Source organism: Girardinichthys multiradiatus, chromosome 18, assembly GCF_021462225.1.
Source record: "Girardinichthys multiradiatus isolate DD_20200921_A chromosome 18, DD_fGirMul_XY1, whole genome shotgun sequence".
Lineage (NCBI taxonomy): Eukaryota > Metazoa > Chordata > Actinopteri > Cyprinodontiformes > Goodeidae > Girardinichthys > Girardinichthys multiradiatus.
In genome coordinates, this window is record NC_061810.1 from 46921488 (window position 1) to 46947120 (window position 25633).

General features: G+C 42.5%; 3 protein-coding genes and 1 long non-coding RNA gene across 6 annotated transcripts; 3 read left to right on the top strand and 1 right to left on the bottom strand.

The window, feature by feature from the left end:
* The first annotated feature begins 862 nt into the window (after window positions 1-862).
* LOC124884597 (oocyte zinc finger protein XlCOF6-like) lies at window positions 863-9427 on the top strand. Its single transcript, XM_047392601.1, has 4 exons — window positions 863-1485; window positions 5835-6181; window positions 7158-7236; window positions 7321-9427. Exons 1-4 carry the CDS (start codon window positions 1071-1073, stop codon window positions 8883-8885), a joined length of 2406 nt encoding a protein of 801 aa, XP_047248557.1. The 5' UTR covers window positions 863-1070; the 3' UTR covers window positions 8886-9427.
* Window positions 6032-16799, bottom strand: LOC124884601. The gene is made up of 3 exons (XR_007042475.1): window positions 16662-16799; window positions 16444-16545; window positions 6032-6167 (listed from the first exon to the last, which is right to left on the bottom strand). It is a non-coding gene; the product is annotated as an uncharacterized LOC124884601 (long non-coding RNA).
* LOC124884598 (gastrula zinc finger protein XlCGF26.1-like) lies at window positions 9467-15621 on the top strand. 2 transcript variants are annotated; one of them, XM_047392602.1, is made up of 4 exons: window positions 9467-9667; window positions 12517-12835; window positions 12942-12992; window positions 13894-15621. In XM_047392602.1, the coding sequence occupies exons 1-4, from the start codon at window positions 9539-9541 to the stop codon at window positions 15324-15326; spliced, it is 1932 nt and encodes a 643-aa protein (XP_047248558.1). In that variant the 5' UTR covers window positions 9467-9538; the 3' UTR covers window positions 15327-15621. The 2 variants fall into 2 exon arrangements, with proteins under 2 accessions (XP_047248558.1, XP_047248559.1); XM_047392603.1 differs by lacking the exon at window positions 12942-12992.
* Window positions 16552-24543, top strand: LOC124884599 (gastrula zinc finger protein XlCGF57.1-like). 2 transcript variants are annotated; one of them, XM_047392604.1, is made up of 8 exons: window positions 16552-16853; window positions 17583-17681; window positions 17765-17927; window positions 19699-19769; window positions 20959-21054; window positions 21331-21616; window positions 22001-22746; window positions 24046-24543. In XM_047392604.1, exons 1-8 carry the CDS (start codon window positions 16698-16700, stop codon window positions 24310-24312), a joined length of 1884 nt encoding a protein of 627 aa, XP_047248560.1. In that variant the 5' UTR covers window positions 16552-16697; the 3' UTR covers window positions 24313-24543. The 2 variants fall into 2 exon arrangements, with proteins under 2 accessions (XP_047248560.1, XP_047248561.1); XM_047392605.1 differs by lacking the exon at window positions 16552-16853 and adding an exon at window positions 16877-17495.
* Window positions 24544-25633: the final 1090 nt, after the last annotated feature.

Consider the following 25633-nt stretch of genomic DNA (forward strand, 5'->3'; position numbering starts at 1 on the left):
TTGTGGTGATAATAAACACTGTGACAAAAAACACTTTGTCAGTAGCGGTTTTTGATATCGCCAATGTTGCTCACCGACCAGGGCAGCATTCTGTAAAGGGGCAACGTGAGTGGCCAAAAGCAAAAACAATAACAAAAATAAAAAGGAAAGAAAAACTTCTGCATCCTGAATGACTTTCTATTATTTAGAGTCCTATTCTGGGCCACATTAATAGGTTATTTTTTGGTTTATGGTCAGTCTGGCCTATTTGGACTCATTTTATTATCTCTTGTATACATCTAAAATACTTAGAGTGGTCAATCCTGAACTGGATCATTCAGAGTTTTGTTTAAGTTTTAGTTAATTTTTTTTAAACAGTGATATTTGAGTAGACAATGAGTAATTTAAAATTTTTAAAGTGCACAAAGAACTCTTCTGAGGTCAATGATCATTGAAAATTTTATACTGTATCTGGATAAATACTTACTCATGTGTATTTCAGATTCTTTTATTTTATTTATTTCTTTATCATTTTATTGTCGGTAAAATTATTTGTTTTTGTCTTTCTATTTAATTAAACTGATCGTTTTTAATGTGTTTTAGTGGTTTGATGCATCTGCTTCTGTTTTTAACCTCTGTAAAGTAATTGCGTTGCAACTGGTTGCTTGCAAAGTGCTCAGTAAAGTTTGATTAGTGCTTCGATTGTAAGTATGTGGATTCCATAATGAATATATTTTACTGATATTAGGATGGAAAGATAAAAAACTGCATTGCCAAAATATTTTTTCGTATTCGCCACAATATATCAGGACTGCGGAGATAAATGTATCCGGCAGGTGGGAGTAACGCACCTTCATGGGCACAAGGTGTCGCTTAAAATCAACGAAGAAGAAGCAGAAGCGGATGTGTTACTCGGAGCTTTTTCACAGTCGCACAGTTTGCTTTTAAGAGGACCAGCCGTTAGTGTCAAAGCTGAAAACGGGGTGTTTTGAGCTTTTAAAGTCCACTCGAATCTGATTTAGAGGTCGTATTTGAGCACAGATATGCGCTCCAATCCAACGAGCTGAGGTTCAAATTTGGCTTTTTTAAAAATGGAGGCGCGCTTCGGGAGAGAATTGACGTCTGCGGTGGAAGTCGCTCTCCGAGCGGCCGTGTCCGTGTTTAGGGATGTGTGGACCGAAGAGGCGCAAAACTCGGACTGGGGTGAAGGAAAGTTAGATGAAATCCAGGAGATAGAGAAGTTTCTGGTTGTCCAGATTCAGAAGGTGTTCTCGGAGTTGTGGGAGGAAAACGAGGCTCTGCGGGCCAAAGTGGAGCAGCTGGAGGATGTGCTGCAGAGGAAAGCCGGGCGGCTGGAGCAGGAGCTGGAGGCCAGAGTGGGTCAGCTGGGCAGAGACATGGAGCTGCTGGAGAAGGAGCTGAAGACCATCAGCGAGTGCCCCAATAAGACCCAACAAGAAGGCTCTGAGCATCTCCAGGAACATCTGGAGGACGAGTCAGCAACGGGTGAGACTGATCTGTCACTCAGTAGTCACTAAACCAGGGTTGCTCTGCTGGTTAGAAATGTATAGAATTATAGGGCTGTATTGGTTTATACATATAAGGAAAAATAAAGGGTATAAACCAAGTGCTTGACATTATATGTGGGTAAAGTAATCAGCCCCGCCCGTTTGTAAGGCTGCCACCAATCGAGTTTGGTTCTTTCCTCAAATCAGTCAAATATTATAAAATCACTAAGACTGTAATGTATAGTGCAACGGTCTGGTCAAAACAAACAAACATTTATCTGTCTTGCTCGGGTTTCTTATAACACCACATGAGTGTCACAGTGCCACCAACTGGCAACACCAAGCAACTACATTTCCATCTTAATACATCACAAAGGCATATTTAAATCCAGTTACATAATTTACCATTTCATTGTAGTTATCATACAGTACAGTCAGTCAACTTTAGTTTTTAATGCTAATTAGTGATGGGTACCTTTCACATTTGAAACTATATGGTAACGATGCCCGGTACCTGAGAATCAATACTGGTACACAACAGTACCAGTATTCAGTACTTTTGTGTGTATTAAGGTGGTAATGACTGTTAATTTAATATATTTATTTCTCAATATATAAACTTTAATGACTATATCAAAGCAACATCCAGCTGTTTGTATTGTGACATCATGTTTGTTTCAAACATCTCTTCTCCCATGTTGCTGGCTGCAGACGACAAGTCGCTAACAGATGCATGTGTGCTGATGGTGCCGACTGCAGGAGTTGTAGCTGTAGATCTCAGGCTGATGAGAAAGATCTGGTGCTTAACCAGGTGCTTCCTCAGATTTGAAGTATTCCCGCCACTGGCCTTGCACTATGTGTCACGAATACGACTGTAATCTGCATTGCATTTTGAAAAGTGGAGCCATGCTTTGTTGATCGTAGCAGCGGCTACTGATGTCATAATGCTACTGTGTGTGCAATGCTGTGTTCATGTTTGGCATGGAAAATTGCCCACTCTTCCACTCCCTCAGTGTGACAATGATGCGATAAGGTACATGGTACTGTTTGATTTTATTGTCGGTACCTTATAAAAGTATCGAATTCGGTACCCATCCCTAATGCTACTAAAGGATCTATCTATGGAGCGGCTCCTCTTGAGTATTCCTGCAAAGTAAATGACTCCACACAATCAGCTGGGCTTCTTCAGAAGGTTTCTTTACCAAATGGTTTTATTAACTTCATTTGACTGCATTTTATTATAACTAGGATTACATTTGAATGCGTGTAACATTGAAATTGAATCTGTCTCTATGCTTTGATTGATCTGAAAATATATAGTTGGTTCTCTTTGTCTTGTAAAGTGCTTGTAAATGAAATGTATTGTGAAATGGCACTGAATTAAATTGCGGAAGCCCAGTCGTTTGCAGCAAGTCATTGACTTTATTTGTCTCTTATCTTGAGCACGCCTGTAGCTTGCTCAGGATGAGGTTGAAACCTCCAGCTGAAACTGACTCAATATAAGCCGTCATCTACCGCAAACCACTGAAGACCGAGAGCACAGTGCAGGCGCACAGAAAACACAGCAGCATTATGGTGTGTTCACACCGAACGCGGTTTCTGCGAAAGGAGCGGCCGATTTACATGTTATCCGTATGTAGAGGCGCGTTCAGGAGCAGAGCGGCGCGGTGCGAAGGACGCGGCGGACGCGGCACACCAAGCGAAGCGGGAGCGATGGACGAGTTGAAAAATCTGAACTTCCTCTTAAATTCACGTTGCGTCAACCAATCAGGGACTGGATGTGGCTGTAACGTAGGGTGAAGGACCACAGCGGAGAAGAAGCAGTTGTCAATGATGGTGGACCAGATCATAGTGGCGGTGTGCAGCAAGCCAGAGTTGTATGACTCAACTAATTACTTTTACCGAGACAAGTACAGAAAGGACCTGGCCTGGTTATGTTTAGGCACAAATATCTTAAATTTAGGAGATGTGGACATTAAAAATCGGCTGTTTTTTTTACTGAGCTGAGATTTATTTACTCATCGAAGACAGATGGACAGGCGTTCAGCAGCGGGGATACAGCGCCGGTAGTTGGCGTCCCGGAGGCCGACTCGTCTCCCAATGCGGGGCAGCAGATCTTCGAACTGGGTCCTGGATAGACGGAAGTACCGCTGAAATCGACCGTCATCCAGACGCAGCTCCTGGAGTAGGTGGTGGTAATCTCCGAACTGTCCCTGAAGAATCTGGTGAACCCAGGGACGTCGACGGCATTTTTCGGGTGTCCACAGGTATAACACCGTAATTATCTGTGAAATCCATGTCCAGCATGTTCAGTTGGAACCAGCAAGCAGCAGATGGAAGCTCCTCCTATTTGATGACGCGGCGAAGCGTTGCCGCTTGTTGCCGAATGCCAACGTGGAGTTCACGCGGAATGTGAAGCGGGCAAAAGCACACAAATGAGGCAAAATATTCGCAGAATCCGTGTTCGGTGTGAACGCACTATAAGTCCAGCAGCACTTTTTATGTCGAAGAAAAACTGATTACACAGAGTTCATGGAAGCAGTAGCTCAGTTAGTGGCTTCGTTTATTGTGAACCTTCATCATGGCTACAGGCTGGGACCGTTTAGTTGGATTTTGCAGCCACGAATTCAGCCCTGAAATGGAAATATACTCATGTTTTTTTGTATGTTAAGAAAACTCCATGAGTAGATGAGGGTCCATGCGGATGTGTCTTTGTGAGCCATAGAACAAGTGACTTTGTGTTTATCGATTCACTTAAACCTAAACAACTCATCATCCTCATCACAGTGGGTCTTGGTGTTTCAAGATGAAGAGTTTGCTGTTTCTTCCATTTTTCCTGACCAGAAACAAGACGTCTAACTTTATATAGAAAACTGCACCCAGGGGCGTTGAAACATTGGGGGCTTTGGCTCAGACCCAAAATATTTTAATTTTAACAAGACAAGTTTCTAAGTCATTTAAAGTTAACATTGGACATGTTGTACCAGTTCTCTTCTAGGCTGGGTTTTGATTGAATGTAAATTATTGTGAATCAAACAAAGGTTTACAATAATTTTACTTGGTTTTTATTTTTCGTTAGAAGCTGAATGAAGGAGAAACCGAGTTTAGGATTGATTCAAAAACATTTTGCTTTAGCAAATAATGACCTAATCTAAATATCTGCGGACAAAATGTGTTCTTAAACTCAGAAATATTTACTATGGGCCAGATAAATGTGCTTCTTTTCTCATCTGGGATAGTCATCTGGAACCGGGTCGCTGGGGCAGCAGACTCAGCAGAGACGCCCAGACGTCCCTCTCCCCAGACCCTCCTCCAGGGGGAGCCCAAGGCGTTCCCAGGCCAGCCAAGAGACATAGTCCCTCCAGCGTGTCCTGGGTCGTCCCCTGGGCCTCCTCCCGGTGGGACGTTCCTGGAACACCTCCTGAGGAAGGCGTCCAGGAGGCATCCGGGCAGTGTTGTTTCTGTTTCTATGCACCACTTGTTAAATCTAATCCTGCTTGTTGTAACTTATTTAATATTTCATGAAACGTGTTTAATCATTTAAAAAAGGCAACAGATATTGTTTGCTGTTGTGTTTAAGGGTCAGTATTTTTATATTTTTCAAACTAAATGTTAATTTACACATAAGAAAATAGCTTCAGCTCAAAAAACAAAAAAAATCACCTAAATAAACGAAGACTTTTTCTTGAATTTTCCACTGTCATCTTGTTCTGTTGGAGTAAATGTTTCTACTGACTGCTGTGATTATATTTTGGGTCCAATTTGCTGGTCAGTAGCTGGACTCCGGTGGTTCTGGTTTGTCCCAACTCATCTTGTTCCTTTTTGTGCCTTCTGTCTCTAAAGTCTGTTTTATTTGTTTATTATTGTTCTTTAGATTTCTTGCAGGTCAGTGCAGATTTGGCTAAAATTATTCTCAGTGTTGTTTTGATCCGGGTGTAAATCGCATTTGTGGTTATTCTTAGATCGGAGCAGAACTGCCTAGCTTGTTGCTCTGCTTTCATATCCTAATAATGCTGCATATTTGCAAAGGTACTTCTGCATTAAAACTAAATTTAGTGCATTTGTTAGACCAGCAGTTCATCAACCAAATAACCTCCTTAGTGGACTAGATGTGTCTTTTTGACCAACCGGAACAATTTTTTGTTCCGGTTGGTCAAAATTGCACCTGTAACTCAAATCCATACAGAAGCTTGTTTGGATATCTTGGCTCTTTCTTTGCAGCCTTTAAACTGGGCTAAAAGGTTGAAGCAGGAGTTGGTCTGATTTGATCACATGTTTTAGAAGTTTCATCATCAGCCGTCCTAATTGTGACAAACTTTGAGATCTCTATTATTTGTTTGATCACAGGTGGATCGGCGCCGGCAGTCTCGACTAGTGTGACGGCCCCAGAATATGACCAGAATGACCTCACCCTGACCTCAGAAAGCTCAGAGGTCATTCCCTCTTCCCCGGATCAGTCTGTGACCATCTCAGCTCCTGCGGCAGCTCAGATGGTGCTTGTCGGCACCCTTCCCTCCCCCGTCCTGCTGGTGGAAGCTGATGAAGTCGTCGCCCAGACTTTGACGTCTACGTCGGTGGTATCAGAAACAACAGCGTTGGAGCTGAAACCTGAATCCCCTCCAGAGTATATGCCTGAGGACGCCACCAGTCCTGACTCCAGTGCTGTCAGTGGTCTCGACTCTGCACAAGAAAAGGTGAGGGTCCCTCTATTGGTTATTGACAGGATGGAGTAGAGCAATAATATTAAACACACACTCTTCTCATTGTGGAGATACAAACTATTCCAGAAAAGTTAAGTCTGTGTGGAAATAAAAAATTTATATATTTTTTGTAAAAACTCTAAACCAAAAGATACTTTAGATTTCATTTTAGAAGCTTAATTTAAGTTTTCACTATCCAGTCATCTTATTTTGACATGTTAATAAACTGAAAACTATTGAAATTGTGCATAAAATATATTTTTCATATAATTGTTACATTTGTTTCTGCGAAGTGTGGGATGTCATTAAATAAAAAACATGGAGGTGTTTTATTGTGTTGACCTGGTTCTGACCCAGATCTCCGGTGGTAGAAAACCAAACCAGTTATAGAAACCAGTTAAGAACTGGCTGTAACCTCAGCCCTGGTTGAACTGGAACTTCTTTGGTGGACAACCCCTAATAATGGATCTGATAGAGAATGTCATGTAAATACCAGTGGAAACCAGTAAAAAAACAGCTAAACTTATAAAAAGGTTGGATTGCTGTAGAGCCAATAAAGATTTCTTCATTGAATATTGAAAGTTGTCAACATGCAGATAAAACATGTAAATAAAAACAGATTTTTCAAAGTTGATGCTGTGCTATTAACTTTTGAGAGATGCCTACTTCATTTCTGAACACGTTTGAATCCAACTATACTACTTCTACTACTATTACAGATAATACTAATAATACTAACAGAAATTATGAAAGCTATAATATTGATAATGATCCTGATGGCAATGAATAATAAAACAAACTAATAATGGATACACAAATAATGATAATATTGTGGAAAATAATGAAATAATAGAATTCCTAAGTTACAGATAATTTAAATACATAAATATTAAAACATGGTTGTTGTTTTTTTTCTGATTTTGAATTTGGACCAAAAGGTTTTCAGGATTCAAATCTGTCCTCTTTACAGATCCCACAGAAACCTTTTGAGGAGGAAACCTCTGGAAGAACAAGGCGCCCAAGAAGGACGGCTGATAAAACTGATGAAGGTATGACTGTTAGCCTGTGAAGGGGCTGAATAGCTAACAGACATTACTAATTTGTTCCCTCTTCACTTTCATCTAACCACACAGGAGAGAAGATGCTGTTCCAGCCAGACAAAGTGCAGGGGAGAAGCCTCAGGAGAACCGCCTCACAGGCAGGAAAGCGATTCTTCTGCGAACACTGTGACACCGGTTTTCACTGGAAAGGTGACCTGAAGAAACACATGAAGGTCCATAAAAGGCCTTTTCCCTGTGAGCAGTGCAGCAAAAGTTTCCCAGAGCAGGAGGCTCTTGAGAGTCACCTTTTGAGTCACGAGTCAACCAAGACCCCGCTGCCATTCCCCTGTCCTCAGTGTAAGAGGTCCTACAGGAAAGAGGAGTCCCTTCAGAATCACCTCAAACGCCACCAGACAGCCAAACCCCCGAAGCCGTTTCCCTGCAATCAGTGCAACAAATCATTCAGAGCTCAGCAGTCTCTGGAAAACCACCTCCTGCGTCACGAGAAGTGGAAGCTGGTGTTAAAGTGCCAGCTTTGTGAGAAAACCTGCAAGACGGCGGTTCAGCTGAGATCCCACATGGCCGTGCACTCGGAGGAACGGCCGTTCAGTTGTGCAACGTGCGGAAAGGAGTTCAAGAGCAAAGACACCCTGCGCTTCCACCAGATGGTCCACACAAACGCCAAAAAATACAAATGCACCATGTGTGAAGAGTCTTTTAAATATGCCCACTCACTGACTGTACACAAGAGGAAGCACACCGGTGACAGTCCGTTCGTGTGCGACGTGTGCAACAGGTCCTACAGAACCGGCACCGCTCTGAAAAGACACAAGGTGATCCACACTGGGGAGAAGCCTTTCACCTGCCACATTTGTGGAGCGAGATTCAACCTCAATAACAACCTGAAGAGGCATCTGCGCATCCATACAGGCGAGAAGCCGTTCACCTGCAAGGACTGCGGCAAAAGCTTCTCCGACAACAACCAGCTCAAGTCCCACATGCTCATCCACGGCGCCAGGAAGCCCTTCATGTGCGACCTCTGCGGGAAGACCTTCCTCTTCAACTGCAGGCTGCAGATGCATCAGAGGTACGTCCACGCCGACAACTCCCACGGATCGGATGGCGTTTTCCAGAATCGGCGGCACAAATCGCTGGTCAAACCTTTCAGCTGCAAAACGTGCCTGAAGGGTTTCAGCGCAGCGTGCTCCCTCAAGCTCCACGAAAAGGGCCACAGCGAGCACAAGGAGTTTAACTGCAGCATCTGTGGGAAGGCCTTTCACAACAAGTACTCCTTTAGCTACCACCAGCGCAGCCACTCTGGGGACAAGCCATTCGTGTGTGACATTTGCGGAAAGAGTTTCTTCCACAGCGCCAGCCTGAAGCAGCACGAGCGGATCCACACTGGCGAAAAGCCCTACAAGTGCGACCAGTGCGGCAAGGAGTTCAGGACGGATGGAAACTTCTACAGGCACATGAGAATCCACACCGGGGTGAAACCGTTCGAATGCAGCTACTGCCAGAAGAAGTTTCACCAGTCCAATCAGCTCAAATCACACCTGCAGGTTCACACCGGCCAGAAGCTCTACTCCTGTCAGCAGTGTGGGCGGGGCTTCTCCGATTCAAGGCAACTCAAGAAGCACAGCTGTGACGGGCTGTAGGGACTAACTGGGTTCAACAACAACAGGCACTGGATTCATGGGATTAAAAGCTTGAAAAGCAGATGTGCTGTCAGGCAGGATGTTAATCTGTCAGTCGTTTCATAAAAACAACTGTTGATTTGAGTTGTAGTTTCATAATGCAAATGTTGATTCCATTTAGCATATCTGGCCTTTTCTCTAAAGTTAATATGTAAGGGTTTAATCACAAATTATCAATTAAAATAAGTCTAGCTACAGGCATCATGGAGTGGGATTTTAAGCAGTTTTGTTTGAAGAAACTGTTAAAAACGTCATTGTTACCCAGATCTCTGTATGGATTTAGAGCTTTTTAAAACTTTCTTTTCCTGGAAGATTTCACTGTGAAGTGGATGTTGTTTAAACTGTAATTTATTTTCCTACTTCATCAGTAGCTAAAATTAATTGTATAAAGAAAGTTATTTTTGCAGAAGAGAAATTGAAGCTTTAAATAATTTAATTTGTTGTTACATGACCGTAAATATATTTCTTCTCGGTGCTTTGCCATTAAACAGTTCAAATGGAAAGTAAGCTTTGGGTTTTATTTTGAAATCTTTTACCTAGGTTAATTCCACTTCCGGAAGAAGTGCCCCGGCTGCTGGCTCCTTTAGCCATCAGAGAACTTTTAAAATTTAAAAATGGTGGAAACCTCTGTGTTTCACTCCGAAGTGAAATCCATTGTGGAGACGCTCATAATGACAGCGGTCGATGTTCTCGGAGCTTCCGAAGAAGGAACCGACCAAACGGAGCGAGTTTTAAGACGTGAGGTGAGTTCACGGTTCTTAGAAGCGGTCGGTTTTATTTGTGTCGAGTCCGAATCGAACGAAACCCGGTTTAAGATGGTCAGAGACTGTGTTTTGTGGGGGAGATTGGGTCGACGGGACGAAGCCAAGAGCGGTAACGGTACGACGCCATAACAAAGATGGCGGACATGTTCACATAAAGCATTAAAAGCCAGGATATTTATGGATTCACAGTTTAAAAAGGTTATTAATTGCTCATTTATGATTTTTAAAAAGTTATTAGGAAAAGTAAAACTACATTTTAAAGCGTCACAACGGAAAGTCATCATTTTATCTGCTTACAAACACAAATAAATGTTGAGAATAGTTTACCTCTTGTTAGGGCTTACGAAATAGGACCCCAGAATACAGACGAGCTGGCAGCTTAATGGTAGGTGGAAAAAAAAGATTTAATCAACAAAAATTCACTCACAGATGAGGCAGGAACAAAACAAAAAAAAAAAAAACTGACATGCTTGGCATGGTCCAAAAAGCAAGACATGATTTGAGAAATGTTTCCGCGATGAATAAACAAGACAGGTGTGTATTTATGGAGTGTGACCAGGTGAAACAAGAAGACAGAATAATAGGTGCAGGTGAACCGGATAAACTTCATTGACAGAAGAACAAAACGTGGCTGGAGCAAAACAGAGACTCTTGAACACAAACTAACAGAAACTAGAAAAATATGAAGCAAAAAGCATAACCAGATCCGAAAACCAAACTTGACAAAACATGAACAAGACGACAAAACTAAAGCATGACCAGAAAAATAAACAGAAACATGATTCAAAAATAATAATAATAAACAGAAGAACGATTCAAAACTTTAACTGTGAAAAACATAAAGAAAAAACCCGAAACCAAATCATAACACTTCTGTTTAAGCAACCTTTATCCAACAAAAACAAGGAACATAACTACGTTCAAGGTCAAATTTATTAATATAGCACATTTCCAACAATTCATGCTGCACAAACGCTTTAAAAGCTAAAATCGCTTAAAATAAATACAAGCATGACAATAAGATCATTTAAACAAAACAATAAAACCAGTTAAAACAACTTCCATGAGGGTTACATTTACACTATGGAAACAAATGCAAACATTCACATATGCAAATGATTTGTTATTATATAGATTAGAAAAAGTTACGTCTTTTGTTTCAAATGTATCAGGAAATAGGGAAAATGTTGAATTTTATTAAGAAATGTGAATGCGTGAGTGAAACATTTCGCTAAAGGAATTAATAGGTTTATTATTAAAAAAAATACCTGCTGTCCTTTTTGGGTATTCTGAAGAAAATAACACATTTTTCCATCGTGATGAAAAGTCCTGGACAACTTAATTGATAAATTCTTCCAGAATCTTTGTGTGTTTGGAGCGGTACCAAAAAAGATGAGTCACAGTTTCTGATGATCCCCACGAAAAATGCAAATAGTTTTTATGTCCCTTTTAAACTGATTGGCTGAGCATTATTTGTGGAGACTTTAAATGATACTTCCTTCACCTTATTTAAAATAAAATATTTGTGGCGGGTCATCCAGGCTTTCCTCCAATTAATATCTGGGACATAGCGGTTCTGATGGGATATTACGTAGGATAGAGAGACAATAAAAAGTTCTTCTTGTAATCAGGGTACTGTTGTGAATTCAGGCAAAAACCACCTGAATCAGTCAGACGAAACTGAAGTTGGCTTCATATTCGAGACACATGGCTGGAGTGTGATGACACCTGATTATTCACCACCTTCAGCATCTTCGACCTGCTCACTGCTAAACTCATCGGCTTACTAAAAAAATGTAACAAAGGACGATTTCAATGTTTCTTGTGCATCTGGACCACATCAGAACTGGTTCAGCTCAAAAACTCTTCAAACCTGGGCTACATTATTCTCCACTGAAACCAGAATCTTTCAAACCAAATATGAAACTATGTGGACTGTTTTATCAAAACGTTTAGCCATCTTTACTATAAATAAACCTTTATACTAGTTGTGGAAAAAGAAAGTATGGAGTTTATTGAACTTGCTTTTATCATTATCCCGGTCAGGGTAAGTAAGGAAAATGTTTGATTTTTCCAAAGGAAAACAGTCTAATAATGCTTAAAAATGCTGTCATGGTGGCGTAGCGGTAGAGCGCCTGACCCATGTACAGAGACCTCAGTCCTTGACGCAGATGTCCCAGGTTTTAACATTTACTCATCAGTATTTTGATTTTTGACTTTCTGACTGGATTCATTCATTAACTAATTAAAAAAAAGGCAACTTGTTTTTCTTGTTTGGTCTCTAGATAACTTTACATCTGGGTGGAACTGGGTCTAAAATGCCAAACAAAGCAGTAAAACAGATGTTTTTAGGAATTCAGATCCTTTTTAAGGACTCAATGATCTGAGATATAATTTCAAATAGGCCAGATCAGACCGCCTCAATTTATAGCTTTGTGTTTCTTTATTTGTGAAACCTACAGATAATAATGTTTCCAGAATGTTATTTTAAAATGCAGGAAAAACATCTAGAAATGTAACTCTTGAAAATATGAATTATTTTCACTTGTTTAGCTGATCCTGTGAAGCACAAAGCGTGGTCAGATTATTATTATTATTAACGACAGTATCTCTGTTTTCAAGGATCCTCCAGGTTTGTTTTGTCCTATCAGAGAAAAGCATGTTGGTAATAATGGTTTTCCTGGACAGAACTGGGTTGTTCTACCTACTGTTCTGTTAAAAAATGTTAATGTTCATCTCAATAAAGGAACATTTGAGTTGAATTACACCAACATCGGATATATTTACCTGATAATAACATTTGGTTTTGTTTCATTTATTCCCTGCAGCCCTATTTGGTTGACCTCTTGACCCGGGAGGCAGTCAGAAAGATCAGCAGCATTTTCTCCCAGCTCTCCTTGTTGCTGCTCACGGAAAACTCTGCGTTGAAGGCCCGACTGGAGCAGCTGGAGGCTGAGGTGAAGAGCATGTCTGAAGGTTTGAAAAACGCCAGCCTGTGGAGCGAGAACGTGCTGAACGGCTGTCCGGTTCTGTTCGAGCAGAGCGGCCTGATCTCCACCCTGAAGCCCCTCGGGAGGCTGAAGAGAAAGACAGACAGTCCTTCCCTGGGAGGTGCAGATCCTTCTGGAGCTGCTGCACAGGTGGAAGGTGAGTTTTCATGAAGCAGAAAGTCCACCAACCAGAAGCTGAACTATGAATCTGCTGCTGATTTCAGTCTGATTCCAGCTTCTAATGGTGTGACTTTCTCTTTCAGACAGTGGAGAGATGATGGAGGAGATGCCTTCATCACCTCCTGCTGAACATGGTCAGATTTGTTTAAAACGGTTAATAGAAAATAATTCACACACAGTCTTATTAAAAAGAAAGTTTCTATCAGGGCCTTAAAACATGAGGTGGTCTAAAATCTAACCGTATGTGCCATTATTTATCAAACAAAGTGTGTGTGGAAAACTTAGTACACCCCATGATTCAGCAGCTTGTAGAACCTCAGTTATTCTCAGTGGTTTTATGTTGTCAGTGTCTCTCATCGTTGTGGAAGAATTTGGGTCAACTCCTCTTTCCAACGTTGCTTCGGTTCATCGAAGTTTGCAGAAATGTTTGTCTGCACAGCATTTCACGCAGGCTGAGATCTGGACTTTGACTGGACCTTTTCAGCACATGTTGTAGATCTGCTGTGTGTCGAGTCTTGGTCCGGATGGTGACCCAGCTTGAAGTGGGAGATACTAGGACACACCCTCCTGGGAAGATTGGCAGCCCTTAAAATTATTTATCTTGGTTGAATAATGGTTTTAACTAGTTTGGAAATGGCTTAATAACCCTTAATTATCTCTGATGGGAAGCAAACACCCATATCTGCTGCTTTGTAGAGATGCTCTGACTGATGAGGACCAACTGATAATGTGCATTTGATTTTTTTTTACCTCTTAAAACCTTTAGAAGTTGGAGGGGTCTACATAGTTTTTCCCTCATAGATTTTTTATTTTGGTTTGATTTTTTGACAGTAATGATCGTGTGAGACCTGCTGCATGGCTCTCTACTTGTGAGGCTGAATATAAATACTTTTAAATCTAAAACCGGAGAATTTAAAGGGTGTGGACGGTAAACACACAGGATTAACTTCAGAGATTTAAAATAAAGTGGCCTGGATTTGACCTTTTTACATTTTGCAGTTAAAATGTTTTTCTTTCTGTTTCGCTCCTCTTCAGAAACTGCAGAGGATTGTCCCGCTACAAAAATCCCTGACCTGGAAAGCTCTGAATCCCAAATCATGCAGGAACCAGTGCCCAAGACTAAAGGAAAGGTGTTTGTGTGCGAGCTCTGTCGGAAGAGTTTTAATCGTCGGTTTCACCTGATGAAGCACATGAACACTCACAGAGAACAAAGGCCGTTCACCTGCGACCAGTGCCCCAGGAAATTCAGGAATGCAGAAAACTTGGAGCATCACCTGCTGCGACACGAAGAGAAGAAATACACCACCTTTAAGTGCCAGCAATGCGAGATGTCGTTCAAGACAAAAATGAATCTGAAGACCCATCAGCTCGTCCACACAGACAGGCGGCCTTTCAGCTGCACCACCTGCGGGAAGGGCTTCAAAACAAAGCACAACCTGCAGGCTCATCAGGCGGTGCACCTGGCTGAAAAGCCACACAAGTGTTCAGAGTGTGGCGAGGGTTTCAGATACGCCATCAGCCTGCAGTGCCACCAGAGTGTTCACACCGGCGAGCATCCCTACACCTGCACGGCGTGTGGCAAAGCATTTTCCAGCAGGCGATCGCTCAGGACGCACCAGGCGGTCCATAGGGGGAAGGTGTTCACATGCGAGACGTGCGGAGCGGGATTCACTCTCCGGCAGAACCTCAGGAGACACAGTCGCATTCACACAGGCGAAAAACCGTTCGCCTGTAAAGTCTGCGGGAGGAGTTTCATGCAGGACAACAAGCTGAAGGCACACATGCTTCTCCACGGAGCCACGAAGGCGTTCATGTGCGACCTTTGTGGGAAGACGTTTCTGTACAACTGCCAGCTGAAGAAGCATCAGAAAGCTGCTCACGAGGAGAAGCAGGCGCGGAGAAGGCGAAGTCAGGAGCGAGGCCAGCGCAGAGTTATCTATCGGCGAGACAAAACGATGGTGGACGTGACGCCGTTCAGCTGCAGCACCTGCCACAAAGGCTTCGACACAGCGGCCTCGCTCAAGAGGCACGAGCTCATCCACACTGGCGGCACACAGTACACCTGCAACCAGTGCGACAAGTCGTTTTTCTACAAAGCCACCTACGAATACCACCGCAGGGTCCATTCCGGAGAACGCCCATTTGCTTGTGATGTGTGCGGGAAGCGGTTCATCATCCGCCAGGCCCTCAAGTCTCACAAACTGCAGCATTCTGAAGAGAAACCGCACATCTGCGAGCAGTGCGGCAAGGACTTTAGGATCTACACAAACTACCTCCGACACCTCCGGGTCCACACGGGGGAGAAGCCCTATGAGTGTGAGGTCTGTGGCACTCGGTTCCGGCAGCTCGGACACGTCAAGTTTCACATGCAGGTCCACACGGGAGAACGGCCGTATTCATGCAGCAGCTGCGGTCTTGGATTTTCAGACTCCAGGCTGCTCAGGAAACACAGCTGCAGTGAGAAATAGGAGGAATCAGTGTACTGATACTACCTCTTCAATCCAACCTCAGATACTGGATGGATGGATGGATGGATGGATGGATGGATGGATGGATGGATGGATGGATGGATGGATGGATGGATGGGACAAATTTATCAACAGTCAGATCCCTTGTAGTGTTTCATGTTTGAACTTTTTTAACATCTCTCAAGGAGTCCAAATGTTGCCTCATGCTGGACTTTAGTTTATTTCAACATTTAAACTCTGCAGATAAATGTTGTTCTTGTAACCGAGTAACAAAATAAAACAAAATTGAACTATACTGTTGTGATTGTAGCTAACTTTATCGTTCCCATTGCTGTAGTTAGTGCTTTTGACCACAGGAGGGCAGCAAACCTACATCATCTGTAATTTAAAAAAACATTTATGCTGTATATGCCATTTATTTATTTTTACAATTTTATTTTCTGTATATGAATTAAGCTAAGAATTAAAAACTAAGGAAAATCTGTTAAAAAAGGGTAAAATATATTTTAATCTCTTTCTACCATAATACAGTCCAAATATAATTCACATCTATAGTATAGCTAAATCCAAGTTATTTCAGTTTTATGGCGTCTAACTTAATCCAGGTAAAAACAAGGTGTTTATTTTTGCCACTTTCTTTCTATTCCAATAGAAAAACGGGTTTAAACAAAAGCAACAGCACCTGTTCTAGCCAGATACCCACAAAGAGAAAAGGCTTGACATCCTGATTTGATTAATGTCAGACCTGTTGTATCAAGAAATCAGCCAAATGGAACCTGCCTGACAACATGAAGTAGGCAAAAAAATCTCAAAAGGGAACAAACCATTTCCTGATCTTGTGAAATTCAAAAACAGATGTCAAACGATATCAACATCATCGATCTTACAAACTTTAGATAGATAAAATTGAACTATGGTCTTGCAGTTTGTGGTTTGTCCACTGGGGGGCGTTGGGAATTTATGTTATCACGTCAGGACAGAAATATTTACTTAGCGGTGCTTCCGGTTTACACCTTCGTAATAAAACAACATGTTTGCCTGGTGGAACTCAATTTTCATCCCATGTTCACTACTTTCTCTCTTTTGCTAAAACATAACTTATAAAATGTATTCTTACCGAGAAACGGGTTTTCTCTCCTTTGCTTGTCTCTGTTCAGTAAAACGCGTTATGTTGTTTTCCGCTGATTGACGAAGTGTGTTTTATTTTGAAAGGTGTGAACTAGGAAGCAGAAGAGGAAGATGGGATCAGTGGTGTGTCACGCGTGTTTTCACCTTAACAACAACAACATTTCTGCACCGAGGCAGTTAGATAAAAGTTAGACAAAGAACACAGACCTTCTGGACCGACCGAGCTGCGTCAACGGTCCCAACATGTCCGATTTAGAGGCGCGGGTTTGCGCCATCTTGGACGTCATGGTAACAGCCACAGTGTCAGAAATGGACAAAGTTATCAGCTGCTCGGATCCAGCCCGTCCAAACGAACCTCCATCTGGGGCTGAAATCAAACAGGAGTCCTCGGACCAGAAGGTAGATAAAAGCCCGCTGGTTCTGGTTCGGCTCTCTGGTTCAGATCCCTTCTCCGCCTCCCGGGGGATCCAGACCAACAGCTGATCATAGAAGTACAACAGCTAACTGATTGCTGATCTGTTTCAGAGTTTATTGCAGCGCTTTAGCTGCGCAGAGATTTGAGTTTGCGTTAAAATGACCTGGAAACAGAAGGCTGTAATTAACGAGGTTTCATTATAATCCAGATTATTCCAGATGTGGAGGCCTGTCTACCTGATGTATATCTAGAAGCATCTGGACCAGAACTAATATTTATTGAAGTTTTCACCGTCATTGCTGTTGTTATGACCCTGTGATATGGTCTCAAACTAAACTGGTCAAAGTGTTTCATCAAATCTCTCCAAACTCCACCAGACTTTCAGGGATTATCAATCCATGTAAGTGTTGGATTCGGCTCCCTTTGGCCTGAAATGGTTTAACGAGAAGAAACAAGCAGGTAGGACACGAGTGATGCTGAAGAACCAGGAGAACTTGACCTGATTTTGTTGCAGTTACTGGCTTAGAGCTCCACGACCCAAATCATCATATTTTATGTTTTTTAAATATGCACTATAACTCTTGTCCTGGCACTGCAGAGGTCAATAAACCCAACATCAATAGATTGTAAGGATCTAACATTAATATCATGCTTGGTTTAGCTGTGGTATTTTATTTATTTTCAGAAAGGATTATTGTGTTTTTCTCTTCCAGATGGTGCAGTTCAGCGTCTTCCTGGAGTCTCTGGCTCAGGAAGCTGTTGAGAAGATCTGCCAGCTGTTTGAGGAGTGTTCATCTTTGCTGCGACTTGAAGTACACAATCAGCTTTCACCGTCAGCGTACGTGGTCCTACATTTAGGCGGTTTGGATTTTAAAGCCCCCTGTTGATGCTGCAGGTGTCGCAGGGCGCCGAGGAGATCGAAGACCTGAGGAGGAGACTGAGGGGGGTGGAGATGGACCTGAAGCTGGTGATGGAGGGAAGTGCAGAGCTGGGAGGCCAGGAGGAGGTGACACAGGAACAATCAGAGGAGAGGCAGGAAGGGGAGGAAGACTGCAGAGGTGAGCTGCTGGATTCACTTTAAGGTAAAATAAATGTGATGGTTCCTTCTTTGGTTGTGAAATTTCAAAAATAAAACTTTCCTAACAGGACTGTGAATATTAGGAGGCAGTTCTAATGACACCTAAATGCATATATGGTTAAAAGTGCCACAATTGGTGGAGCAGTGGAGCGTGCAACTCATAAACGAAGGCCTCAGTCCTTGATGCAGCCGTTTGGGTTTGGAGTCCCGACCCAGAGACCCATGCTGCATGTCTTCGTCCTCTCTCCACCCCACTTCCTGTCTGCTGACTTGGAAAAGCAACAAAAATAAAGACCACTAGTGCCACAATTAAATAATTCAATAACCAGCTTGAATATTTCATTTAGTTAAAAGTAGAAATAAAACACTTCTATAACATATGGCTCATTAAATATATCAGTTTATGAGTTCCAATTGTGCAGCAGTTCAATCAATAATTAAATCATTAAATGTGTCGTTAATCAATTAAAATAAATACTAAAATATTTTGTCAGATATGTATTTAATTAAAGATGCAGTAATTAAGTCAGTGTAACAATTTAAAGTTAAAATAAATAGCAATTTTGATGTATAATTATTATAATTAATGTCAGAAAAATGTTAAATATTATTGGAAAACTCCACAGCGAGAACTTGAGTAACTTTTAATGCTCTGCAGCACCAGAACCATCAAATAAATCTGAACCCTTTTAATATAAACTCACTGGGCCACTTTATTAGGTACACCTTGCTAGCACCGGGTTGGACCTCCTCTTTTTGCTCTCAGAACTGCACTAATCCTTCATGGCATAAATCCAGCAAGGTGTCAGAAAGGTTCCTGAGAGGGTCGGGTCCATATTGACCTGATGGCATCACGCTATCACTGTAGATCTGTTGGCTGTGCGTCCGTGATGCGACCGGGCCGAAGGTCCACTGTTGGACGGAGGTCTGGTGACCGTGGATGTCATCGGAGAACAGTGAACGGTACTTAGGGGCCCGAAGTGTGCCACACACCATTACACCACCAGCCTGAGGCATTAATATGACTGGATGGAAAAAATGACCAGATGTGTTGTTCAACCATCCGAAAGCTGCAGCTGAAAGCGGGATTCATCAGAACAGCTGAGGTTTTTCCGGTCTGGTAGTGTTCAGTTTTAGTGAGCCTCAGTTTTATGCTCTCAGCTGACGAGTGGCTCCTGGTGTGGTTGTCTTATGCTGTAGCCCATCTGCTTTAAGGTGTTTTCTTCTTCCAGAGATGGTACCTTGGTTGTCACAAGTCGTTACTTGAGCTACCGTTGTCTTTTTACCATGTCAGACCAGTCTATCATGACACCAACAAAGCATTTTTACACACACCAGCTGCTGAAGATGGTTTCAGCAGGTTTTCTTTGTAAACCCGTCAGATGGTTCCCAGTAGATCACCAGTTTCTGAATTACTCAGACCAGCTCGTCCCCTGATCTCCGTTCCTCCCAATTCTGACACTTAGCTTGAAGTTCAGCAAGTTGTCCAAACGACGTCTGGATGCCTGAATGCATCGAGTTGCTGCAATCTGATTGGTTGAGCTGGTGGCCAATGACAAAAATACTTTACTTTAAATGTAACATATTATGGAGACATTTAAATAATTGTGCATACATCTTTTTATCAGGTATATTTCTGTTTCAGTTGTATTTAAATTATGACTCATATAGTTAATTATTTGATGACTTTCTTTGACATGGTGGGACTTTTAGTCTCTGTAGCTCCAGTTAATCCAGCTTCTTTGTTTTAGTTGTGGTCGCTGGTGAAGCTGGAGTCAGGAGGTCACCTATCATTCATCTGTGGAAAAACAGAAGTTATGAGGTAAAGCTTTGATTTACTCCACGTGTGTTTTTTTATTTATTTTTATGAATAACTCTTATTAAGTGTGATGTTCCTTCCAGCTACACATGGCATGTTTACAGGTCAGGCCAGATGTTTGCCCACATGCATCATGGGTGGGGGTGTCTTTAGCTCTGAGGCTCTAATGATCAATTTAACCTGTTGTTTTCAATCAGAATTGATCACCAGACTATTCCAGTGGATCATTTTAGTTTTACATTAGCTGGTGGCTGTCTGTGATTCTAATAAGGTTGTTTATAGGATGTTTTTCCAACTGGGAGGCTCTATTGCTTGAGGTGAGTCACATTAGGTCATAACGTAGCCCTTCAGTGTGTCCCTGCATGTTTCCCTTTCAGACTGAAGTATTGCAGATAAACTGCAACTCTTCTCCAACGTCGGATTGAATTCTGACACATCCACTAATTGACTTTATGGGCTAATTTTTCTCCACACTGCTTTGGTATTACTATAGATACGATGACAAGCGTTTTAACGCTCGTTAATCTGAGCCGAGCAAATAGATTCTGAACAAAAGGAGGGCCAAGGACAGAGCCTTGAGGAATCCCACTTGGGATCTTTGTTCACGCATGTTTATTATCATTAAATGACGCAAAGTCATTTGTGTCCACGAAGTAAGAGTTTAACCAGTTTAGCAGTGTACAAGAAGGCCCAGTCAAAATAATCAAAGAAGAGTCAGTTTGTTGATAATCTTCCCTTTCAGTGATCTTTGCTTTCATTGATGCAGATTAGGGTTTGATCAGTACAGTTTTATTGTGTGTTTAGGGTATTGAGTAAGCCCATCTTGGCATTATTTAAAAGTGATTAAACAGCCTATCTGGAAATTTTCTGAAGTTTTAAAGTTTCCGTGAACTGATTTTTGTTTGCTGAGGACTAATAGTCTGGGTCAGTGGTCTGCAACATCTGGCCCAGGTATGGGCCACATTACAAGAACCTGAGCCTCCCATCCTTTATCCGCAGCAAAGTTGTGTAGAAACAGCTAAAGAACAGCTGATCTGTGAGGATTCAGACTTCATAAAATCACAAATTAGTTGATGTTGTTTTCCTCTCGCATACAGGGTGGACGCCATGAGAGAGTAGCATGTGTGAACGATGCCACAATCCCTTTGCTGCGTGTGTTTTAACTCCGGTCTGTCTCCTTATGCTCCCTCAGGACAGCATCCAGACTGTTTTTATAAAGGAGGAGATGCTGGAGGCCTCAGCCAGTTCTGATCCTGCACAGGAAGATGATGAAGACCCAGACTATCCGGTCAGCTTCTTTAAAAATTGCTGTGTTTCTCTTGGAGAATTTCAGATGGTCATAATCCAAGTTCTGCTATCAGAATGGATCTACTCCTTTCTGTTTTACACAATGTAGTGATTTCACTTTTAATTTCTCCTGACTGCAGGCTGATAGATGGTCTCACTAGGTTGTCACTGTATTTATGATTTGAAATACCGGCTGAAAATGAGTCTTGAATTTGAACATGAAAAATGTGTAGGAAGTATGAGAGATTGTTGCCTGCCTGTTTTCATCATCTGTCAGGTGGAACCAGTTGATCCAGTGGACGGAAATGACCCGGTTTACACGATCAGACCTAAAGGCCTCATGAAGCCCAGGTCCCGGGTCCGAGGGTCAAGGGAGAGTCGGGGTCAGAAGGAGCAGGCTCTGAGCTGCAGACTCTGCAGGAAAACCTTCAGCAAGCTGCTGCAGCTCAAAGCCCACCAGGCCGTGCACGGAGCGAACGCAGAGAAGCCCTTCCTCTGCTCCCAGTGTGGACGAGGCTTCTCGTTCCAGCGAAGCCTCAGCGCTCACATGCTGATTCATACGGGCAAGTGTCCACTTTATTCCTCCCTGTGGGAGCCCACTGTACCATTTATTGAAGGTTTGACGCAGGATGAGCATGCCTGTTCTGTGACAATAATGTAAATAAAAATAAAAGATTTTAGATTTTCAGATCATGTCTTTCACTAACATCATGTTTAATGGGCTGTAAATTAGAAATAGAAACAGAAACCATTATTAAGGCTCAATAAAACTATAAATAAAAACTAAGAAAAGCAATAAACCAATAATTCAAAAGCTGTAACATTTGCAGGAGCTGCACCACATTGTTCTGTTAAACCTGTTTCCACCCAAACTAAACCAAATCAGTGTTTGGGACGTGTCCTTACATCCTGCAGCCATTTACAGACATTTTCCCTCCTGTTTGTAGGTGAGCGGCCCCACACGTGTGATGTTTGTGGGAAGGGTTTCACCTTGAAGCAGCTCCTGAGGAACCACCAGCGTCTCCATGCTGACGTGCGTCCGTTCTGCTGCGACCAGTGCGGTAAAAGTTTTTACCGAGCTCACGGTCTGAAGCTGCACCAAAGGGTCCACACCGGGGAGCGGTTATACAACTGTCATCACTGCGACAAGAGCTTCACGATCCCAGGTAACCTGCAGCGCCACCTGCGCATTCACACCGGCGAAAAGCCGTACAAATGCGAAACATGCGGCAAAAGCTTCAACCAGGCGGATACGCTGAAAGGCCACCAGCGGTTACACACAGGGGAGCGTCCCTTCAGCTGCGAGACCTGCGGTAAATCTTTCATCCAGAAGAACGCCTTAAAGATGCACCAGAGGACCTCTCACCTAGACGAGAGGAAACTCACCTGTGTTGCATGCGGCACCGTGGTGCCTTGCATCGAGTCTCTACGCAAACACATCCAGACACACGCTACGACCATCCCCTGCACCTGTGTGCAGTGCGACCGGCACCTCTGCTCCATCACCGAGCTGCGTGAGCACCAGCAGCAGCACACGCTGGAGCGGCCTCACAGCTGCGGCATCTGCGGGAAGCGTTTCAAGTCGTCCAGCTACCTGAAGATCCACCTGAAGGCGCACAGCGGCGAGAGGCCGTACGCCTGCGAGATCTGTGGCCGTCTGTTCACCCAGCAGAGCAGCCTGAAATCCCATCAGGTAGGTTTCCCTGCAGGATGAGAGGTTATCCTGTTAAAAAAAAGTCATTATTAATATTTTAAGAAACTACATTTCATGAGCTGGTGAATTGATTTCTGATGTAGCACCTAACAAATTATGCAAGAAGACATAAAATATGTATTTCTCTTCATAGCAGCAACATTTCTCAAACAAATAGTGAAACATCCAATCTTTAATTTGAATACATTTTTTTATGGGGAAAAAAATCTCCTGTTAAGAAAAAGTTGTTTCTAATCATTTTTGCCTTCTTGTGAAACTTTGATATACTTCACTTTTTAAAGTTGATTGGAATTTCTAGGAACTTTTAATTAGTAATTTATGACTTGCTGAGTTCCTGAATTTCATTGGTCTCTGATGTCGCACTGAGGCTCATTTCTGTTAGCCAGTCCTCCAAATTGGAAAGACAAGAGAACAAACCATTCAAGCTGGGGAGACGGGATGCATGCAGGGAAAATATCTACTCACTTAAAGTGGACCATTTAACACTGAGAGGATTTATGAAATCAAGCTGGACCTGTGATAAACTGTGATTAAAACTGCCACAAAGCTCGCTTTGGAGAACTGCAGACAAGAGTGGCATCTTTGTGTCACCAAGTCTCCATAGCAACCATTAGACACTACCTACATGCCAACTGGTTGCCTAGGAGACATGCCAGAAAAAGCCCTTTCAGTCCTACCATCACAAACATAAAGTTTGACTTGAGGAGCTTTTCAGCAACAAACTCTCCAGGGGAGTCTGGTGTGAAACACCACATTGTTAAGTATGGTGGAGGATCTGTGATGCTGCGGGCCTGTTTCTTCTATAAAGGCCTTGGGAACGCTGTTAGGCTGGTTGGCACCACAAACCTTATTAGGTACCAGGACGTTTAAAATAAAAAGCTGGTGGCCTCTGTCAGGAAGCAGTGAATGGGTCGTAACTGGGTCGGAAACTGATCCAAAACGTGCCCAGATAAACACAGCAATGATTCATTAGATACAAAATCAGCTTTTTTCCATTGCCATATGAGTTGTGCTATTATGTTTTAAATACAGATAACTGATGGATTTTAACAACTATATACAAACGTTAAATGAATCTCAATAATAAACATTATGATTGCAAAATTAACCCTATTAATATTTGGGTTTCCTACAGAAATAAAAACTAGATTTTTTTCCATTAAAGCAGTCTAACTGTAATGTCAACACCTGGTTGCAGAACTTCATGGTTGAACATGACTGATGCGGTGTAAAGATGTAAAGATTTTTCATCGATCACTCTCCTCCTCCCCTCCGTAGGTGGTCCATACAGGCGAGAGACCATTCAGCTGCGACACGTGTGGAAAATCTTTTGGCAACACGGGCAACCTGAAGAGGCACCAGCGCATCCACACGGGCGAGAAGCCGTTCAGCTGCGACGTCTGCGGGCGCTGCTTCAACCAGGGCAACAGCCTGAAGGCTCACCAGCAGATGCACACGGGGGAGAAACAGTTCATGTGCGACAAGTGTGGGAAGAGCTTCTCCTACCTGAGGAACCTCAAGGACCACAAGTGTTTCTACGTTTGAAACGACATCTGGTTCGGTTTGTGGATTTAGATAGACTTGGTAGCTGCCTAAGCAACCAGTTTATGAATTTTTCCTGACGTCAGGACCAATTTCTGTCTGGCTGACAGAATAGTAGGTTGCAGGTCAGTTTTGCTCATTTCCGAGTCATTTTCACTCTGTGGGGTCTTACATGAGCTGTAAAAATTGTCTTTCTATTAAACAATAAAAATGTCCACAGTGTCGACCCATCAACATGTAGGCCTACATGAAAATAAGTCATACCGGTTCTGATTTTTCACTTTGGCTACAGCAGTCAGTTGCTAAACATTTTCTAGACTTCATGCAAGGCAGCTGGCTGCAGGGCATTGGTGTCAGACTCCAGTCCTGCAACTTTTAGATGTGTCTCTCCTTCAACACACCTGAATAAAATAAGTGGGTCATTACCAAACTCTCTAGAACTTGTCTGAAGGCCGAGGAGGAAATAAAGCTGCAGGACATTGGCCCTCGAGGATTTCGGAGTTTGACACCCCTGCTGTAGGTCTCACATTTTTAATATCAGATTTATTCATTAATGATTTTTCAGACAGTTTCTCTAATCAGAAAACCTGCTGAAGCCTTCTGGGCTGCAGTGCATGTGTTGCATCTGAGGCTGGCTGATGCTGTCAGAGTGGTGATGCACAGCATAACTTATCATTTTGTCTGAATGTTTCCGTTTTGTCTACATTTGCATTGCTGACATGACGTTTTTGATATTGTCCGCTGACCTACTAAACAGATTTGATATAACCGGGTTTTCATACAGATGTTTGGCTTTAAATGACTTATTTAGACTTAATCTGGTTCTTCATTTTTTTAGGAGCAAGAAGTAGGTGCACAAGTTAATTATAATGTATTTTCTCAAATCCACGTTGTTAAAAATTAAATCCTTAAAAGCTCTAAATTAGGACGGTCAAACTCCAGTCCTTGAGGTCCAGTATCCTGTAACTTATAAATTTGTCCCTGGTCCAACACACCTGAATCAAGTGGTTGGATTGGCTCGTTAGCACGCAGCCAGGTACTACAGAGTACTGAACCAACCTGAATTAAATAATGTCATTATTTAATTCAGGTTGGTTAAAGCAGAGACAAATGTAAAAAGTAGTAGGACACCGAGGGCTGGAGTTTGACACCTCTGATTTATACCAGTAAATAACAGATTTCTTGGCACAGACGTTGCACTTTTGGATCTGGCTTTTAAGCATGATTTTCACTATGGTTGAGAGGCTTTTTAAAGCCCAATCAGGAAGCTCAGAACCTTGATGTCAGCTTCCTAATCCATCTGAAAATCAGTTAGGATTGAAGA

What these genes read in the sequence shown, in the direction of transcription:
- LOC124884597 (XM_047392601.1), top strand. Translation starts at nt 1,071, where the DNA reads ATGGAGGCGCGCTTCGGGAGAGAATTGACGTCTGCGGTGGAAGTCGCT. An exon ending in GGAGGACGAGTCAGCAACGG is followed by an intron (nt 1,486 to 5,834) that starts GTGAGACTGATC and finishes GTTTGATCACAG; the next exon opens with GTGGATCGGCGCCGGCAGTC. An exon ending in TCGACTCTGCACAAGAAAAG is followed by an intron (nt 6,182 to 7,157) that starts GTGAGGGTCCCT and finishes TCCTCTTTACAG; the next exon opens with ATCCCACAGAAACCTTTTGA.
- LOC124884598 (XM_047392602.1), top strand. Translation starts at nt 9,539, where the DNA reads ATGGTGGAAACCTCTGTGTTTCACTCCGAAGTGAAATCCATTGTGGAG. An exon ending in AGCTGCTGCACAGGTGGAAG is followed by an intron (nt 12,836 to 12,941) that starts GTGAGTTTTCAT and finishes TTTCTCTTTCAG; the next exon opens with ACAGTGGAGAGATGATGGAG. An exon ending in ATCACCTCCTGCTGAACATG is followed by an intron (nt 12,993 to 13,893) that starts GTCAGATTTGTT and finishes GCTCCTCTTCAG; the next exon opens with AAACTGCAGAGGATTGTCCC.
- LOC124884599 (XM_047392604.1), top strand. Translation starts at nt 16,698, where the DNA reads ATGTCCGATTTAGAGGCGCGGGTTTGCGCCATCTTGGACGTCATGGTA. An exon ending in ATGAAGACCCAGACTATCCG is followed by an intron (nt 21,055 to 21,330) that starts GTCAGCTTCTTT and finishes ATCATCTGTCAG; the next exon opens with GTGGAACCAGTTGATCCAGT. An exon ending in GCAGCCTGAAATCCCATCAG is followed by an intron (nt 22,747 to 24,045) that starts GTAGGTTTCCCT and finishes TCCCCTCCGTAG; the next exon opens with GTGGTCCATACAGGCGAGAG.